Below are 6,000 nucleotides of genomic sequence, written 5' to 3' on the forward strand. Positions count from 1 at the left end.
CTCATAGCTTTACACAGTCATTTTTTACATGGATAGCCATCCACTTCCCTCTAATGTTTATTACATTCCTAGGGTTGAGGTCTAGACAGAAATGAACAGCTTCTGTCTATATGCCATCTTGTCTGGAACAGGAATTAACATGATTCCAGAAACTGGAGTTTTAGGAGTATGAAGGTAGAATGAACTTGTGGGAATCACAAGTTCTCATTTTAGGATGTAGAGGCCTCATTCTAGAAGGAAGAGAGCATCAGGAAGCTGGCCTCATAGAAGAATAAAATAAGAGGCAAAGACTTCCTGGGATGCACATTCCCTTATGCTATAAAAACAGACATACTCCTGTGAATAACTGGTAATTCTAAGCATCAAATTAAATCATGCACTTATTTACCTTTTCCCCTTCTTTTTCACCTTTCCTCAGAATCAACCTACCGACACCAAGCAACCATTGATGATGAAGTTGTCACCATGGAGATACTAGATACTGCTGGCCAGGTGAATGAGGAATAAGCTAAAGTATTTTCTGGATCAAATAAAAATGAGATGTGCATAATATGAACAAAATTAAGATACTTTCCTATAATTAACTAATGATGCCTAAAGACTTTTTAAATTTAATTATCTAGTTATTTTAAATACAATATTAACTTATTTGCAACAGTATTAACTTATTTGCAAATGCATCCTTATGTAAATTACCCAGTATTCCAAAGGGGTTTTGAAAATATCATAACATTCACATAATATCATCTAGAATAGAATTGCCCACCTATATTTTGGGGAGTTGGAGAGATCTCCCAAAACTCCCATTGGAATGCTGTGATAAAGTTAAACAGACATCATTACTGGAGAAGTTCTCAGAGCCTTAATATGCTTATGTATAAGGTGAATCTTTAAGAAATGTACTATGTATTATATTCTAAACTTATATGACCTTAGAATCTTTTTTTGGAATACTTCATTTTCAGAATCCCTTCTGTAATATTCTTTTCAGACCTCACCACATCCGATTGAAAATTTGAGCCACATCATTGAACAATAGTAACTTATTTTAAAATGAAACTAATATAAATTTGTTTTGTAGCCAGTCGTTCTGAAATTATAAACAAGTTCATAGGTAGATTTGGTTCCCAAGATGAGGCATGACCACTAAGAATGAGAGTTAGGCAGCTGAAGGATTTCATGATGCTTTTCAGTTACTTGGGATCCCAAGAAGACTTGAATTAAAGTATTTAATCCAAGAAATATACTTGCAGCTAATTATACAGTTTTCCTTCTCATCACTACCTGCTCCCTATATATGTTCTCACCTTCCAGCACTGATTCTAAAGAGAGGCAGCAGGGAAATACTTGCCTGCAGAAATCATTTGAGCCTATAAAGGCAATGCATTTTCAAATCACACATGCTGCCTTCTGAGGAAGCAGGGATCACCCACTTTGAGAATCACTGCAAATGAGGTTCTGTCATTATTGAGACTGCATAATATCTGGAGGGTGTTGAGATAGAAAAAGAAGCCAAAATCCCCAGGCTTTGAGTTTGACTCTCTATACAAGTTTTCACTGTTTTTGTGTCCTGGGGGCTAATCTAATCTGAAGAGAGAAAAAAACTAAAAAAAAAAAATTAAAAACCACTTCACTATGCCGTGCCTCTAATTCTGATCTCAAAGGATGGGATAAGGTCTACTTGTCTGTTACCTATGGGCCAATTCTTTATTTGTGATGAAAAGTCTCAGAGGCAATATGCTCAACTAAGAGTATAATTTCTTTGTAGTTCTTGGGATTACACACTTAATGATGTGGCAAGAAAAAATCAGAAGCCGAAAGTTAGGTTCTATGCAGTTAGAAAATGTTTAGTTCCCTAAGTAATGCTTCTACTCCAAACTGATTGAGAAGGTCAGCTTGTTCAGGCAGACTACCAAGAAATTTTAATGACACTGAACATAAGGAATAGTCATTAAGGGATCACCGTTAGCATCTGCAGCATCTATACATGGCAATTACTGCCAGGTCTCCCGACTGCCGTATTTTCCTTGCCAACAGGAAGACACCATTCAGAGGGAAGGACACATGCGATGGGGGGAAGGCTTTGTGCTGGTCTATGACGTTACTGACCGAGGAAGTTTTGAGGAAGTGCTGCCACTTAAGAACATCCTGGATGAGATCAAAAAGCCCAAGAATGTGACTCTCATCTTGGTTGGAAACAAAGCTGACTTGGACCACTCCAGACAGGTTAGTACAGAAGAAGGGGAGAAGCTGGCCACAGAATTGGCATGTGCTTTTTATGAGTGTTCTGCCTGTACCGGGGAAGGGAACATCACCGAGATATTCTACGAGCTGTGTAGAGAGGTACGTCGCCGGAGGATGGTCCAGGGCAAGACGAGGCGACGCAGCTCCACCACGCACGTCAAGCAAGCCATTAACAAGATGCTCACCAAAATCAGCAGTTAGGCAGCTCTGTTCCTGTGAAGGCCCTGCTCAGGTGGGTTGGGTAAATGGAAACACTTTCTTGCCCTTTTTCCCTTTTTCTCCCCCCAAATAAAAGAAAATACTCCATTCCTTGTTCTGACTCTGGGAAACATCTGGGCTTCCCACTGGTCCCAGCCTCCCATATGTTGGGAAGTTATAGAGTGTTTTAATGCAATTTCAGTGCTGACAATCTCTCTTTTGCCTGCTTGAATAAAATATGCTCTTTTGCAGTTTGAACATGTAATCACCAGATTCTGCAATGGCTGTGTTCATATTAAGCTATTTTTAGGCATCTTCACCTTGCTTCGATAGGTGGAAGTCTTTTCAGAGGCATTTTTAAATTCCATTCCTTGTCAAAGTCTACAAATGATCACCCTATAAGTCTAAGATAATAGAAAATACAGTGAAAACACAGGAAGAGTACCTAAGATGTTGGACCAGGGAATAGAGCCTTAGTTTCTATTTGAAGTGAGGATTTTTCTGAATTATCTTAAATCATCTAGTTTTTCTATAACCCTTGTTTTGTACTTAAATTCAAACATGCTCTCACAAAGTTTTCCATTGTCATAGAGTTTCATTTCAATTTGAGTTGGTTCTCTCCTTGATCTATTGATCATTGCACCCTAATTCTTCTTCTGTGGCTCCAACAAGATTTAATTATAACAAAGGCAGCAGGACCCCTCAATTCAAATCCTCCTGGACCATTTCTCACCAAGCCCAGGGCGATGTAAAGACGAAAGGAATCTTTTCACCAAGCCCTGACTTTATTGAATGCTAATAGAGGATTTGGAATTAGAGGTGTCTGGTTCATTTCTCTCTCTGCTTATCATCTTAGAAGAAAGACAACATTCAAAACAACAGGAAAATTAAGAATGAGGCTTAACTACCCTTCCGTTGGGGAGCCCACGCTGTGGCAGGCGCAGTAAGAAGAACCAGCCTCTGATTCATTAAGCTGGCTATGTGGCTTCTAATATTGCAGATAAATTAATTCACTTAGGAGAATTCAGAAAACAATGAGTGATTAGAGTTCCCTATACCTGAATAAACGCGTATAAAACAGATTCTTATATTGAGAAAGTACAGTCTATAATTGGTAAAGCTTTATGATTCTTTTTCCCCTATTATGCCCCCACATATCAAGATTTGGGCACTTTATTTTAGAAGAAAATATATATCTTTTACATATGTGTGTATTTATAAATGCATAGATATATGTATAAAACTTTGTAAGAGTTGGAGGCTTTAATTCACCAATGCATTTGGACAACTCAGTGTAACTGACTATTTTACGTGAATATAATAAAAAGCATAACTTTCACATTCTGTCACCTTCAGGCAGTCTTTCTTGTGATAACATAAAAAGTTTGTAGTTTTAGGAGAGACTTCAAGAGATTGTTGGGTTGCAGAGCTGAGGAATCAGCTGAATCAGTGAATGTGATATAGAAAAGAAGCACCTGAACAGCTCTGTTCTTGTGAAGGTCCTGTGGAGGTGGGTCAGGAAATTGGAACCACTTGAATATAATAATAGCTACATTTTTAGAGTCCTTAGGTGCTATTTTAGGCGCCTTATGTATTATCTCATCATATTCTCACAATACCCCTATGCAAGAGATAGTATTATGATCACAGTTGTAGGGATAAAGATTCTGAGCCACAAGGGAAAACAAGTTTGCACAGCTACTTAGTGGGCAGAGCCAGGATTTGAACCCAGAGAGAAAAAGTCAGACAGTAGAGCCCATACTATGATCCACTAGGGTATATTAGTAGGCTGAGATATGGCTCTTGTTCTTGAGCTGTGGGATGAAGATACAGGAAGGAGAAAATGTAGGGAAGACTTGTTTCATTTATGCTTTCATTCATTCACGAACAAATATTTACAGATAAACTGGGCATGTAACTTGACATGTTAGTCCATTTGATGGTTTCTGAGCTGAACCTTGAAGAATACAGTTGATCCTTGAACAATGGGGGGGATTGGGGTGCCGACTCTCCACGCAGTTGAAAATCTGTGTGGAATTTTTGACTCCCTCCAATACTTAATTACTAATAGCCTACCGATGACCAGAAGCCTTACCAATAAAATAAACAGTCGACTGACACATATTTTGTATGTTATATGTATTATATACCATATTCTTACATAAATTAAGCTAGAGAAAAGAAAGTGTTATTAAGAAAATCATAAGGAAGAGAAAATACTTTTACAACACTGTACTGTAGTTATCAATACCGTAAGTTTACATCATCGGTTTACAAGATGAATCATCTGTCAGTACCTATAGCCATATTGTCTTATATGATACAAAACACTGTAGATGTAATACATATTACTAACGCTAAATGTCAAAAATGGAAAGACCATGTGAAAAAGAAATTCATATTTATTTCATGCATTGATAACGAGGAAGCTGCAATAAGAATGCTTTATGGTAGCCTAGTGTAATCAAAATGATTGCTTCACGATAGCCTAGCCTATACACTAATGAATGAACGGCTATAATAGTATGGCATATGGTATTACAGTCATATTCATAATACAGTATTGGAAACATTTACATTTTTTAAAAAAACACTTACCCATGACGATAGGCTGACAGGTGATTTCTTCAATTAGGAGAGAGCAGTATACTGTACTGTAATGTAATTTTTTGAACACAATGTTATAAAATGGTAAGAAAACTAACACATTATTAATTTTATATTAAATATCACTCACCTTATGCCTATGTAAGGATAGCCTAGTATCTACATGTTTTATGCATTCATGACATACCTTTTTCTTAATTATTTCGATATTTCTAGGCTATGAGTTTTGTCGGCAGGTTTTTTCATATTATCACAAATCTCCAAAAATCTTTCCAGTATGTTTGTTGGAAAAAAAAAAATCCACATAGAAGTGCCCCATGCTGTTCAAATCTATGTTGTGCAAGGGCCAACTGTATGTACAAGTTATCCAGGAAAGAAAGATGGTGAAAATATCTAGGCAAAAAGAATAGCATGGAACCAAAAGATGGAGACATGAAAGGTGATGGTAAGTATAGTAATTAAAAGAGTTTGGAGAGCCACGTGTATCATTCTTCAGGAAGAAAAGGGAAGGGATGCAGAGAGAAGGGATTAAGAGAAAGAAAAAGGATAAAGGATTTGGAAGTAAGAAAAAATATCAAAAATTCATAGATCTACAAGTTTAGGTAATTGCATCTTAAAGGACCAAGTAGGTAACTTGGCTGTAATTCATTTTCAGTCCATTTAGACAAGGGTAGGGAAAATGAGAGCAGAGTAAAATTGTTTTTAAAATGTCCTCTTCTAGAAACATAGTCTCTTTCATTCTGTTGTACTATACTTGGAGATGAAGCTCAGCTAGTGCCCATTAACAGCACGCTCCTAAGGAGGCCTAGTGTGATACCTGGATGCTACCTTAAGTCAAACACTAAGGAAGTGAAATTCACAGTCACCAACACCAGCATCTTCCTTAGACATATGCATACAAATCCAGACCTGTTAAAACATAGAACCACTGGCAAAAGTACCAAGTGGTAA

The 6,000-nt window shown here is 37.2% G+C and overlaps 1 protein-coding gene across 4 annotated transcripts in view; it reads left to right on the plus strand.

Moving 5' to 3' along the window:
* The window catches only part of RERG (RAS like estrogen regulated growth inhibitor), a 107,287-nt gene extending 103,106 nt beyond the window's left edge, over positions 1 to 4,181 (plus strand). For 3 of the 4 annotated variants that reach the window (XM_079938093.1, XM_079938092.1, XM_079938090.1), the window contains 2 exons: positions 419 to 492; positions 2,038 to 4,181. In XM_079938093.1, coding sequence (XP_079794219.1) covers positions 419 to 492; positions 2,038 to 2,445 — 482 coding nt within the window. In that variant the 3' untranslated portion in view covers positions 2,446 to 4,181. The remainder of the gene's footprint in view (positions 1 to 418; positions 493 to 2,037) is intronic. The other variant, XM_079938091.1, reaches the window with a different exon arrangement.
* Positions 4,182 to 6,000: the final 1,819 nt, after the last annotated feature.

This window comes from Stenella coeruleoalba (genome assembly GCF_951394435.1).
Source record: "Stenella coeruleoalba genome assembly, chromosome: 11".
Taxonomy (NCBI): Eukaryota; Metazoa; Chordata; class Mammalia; order Artiodactyla; family Delphinidae; genus Stenella; species Stenella coeruleoalba.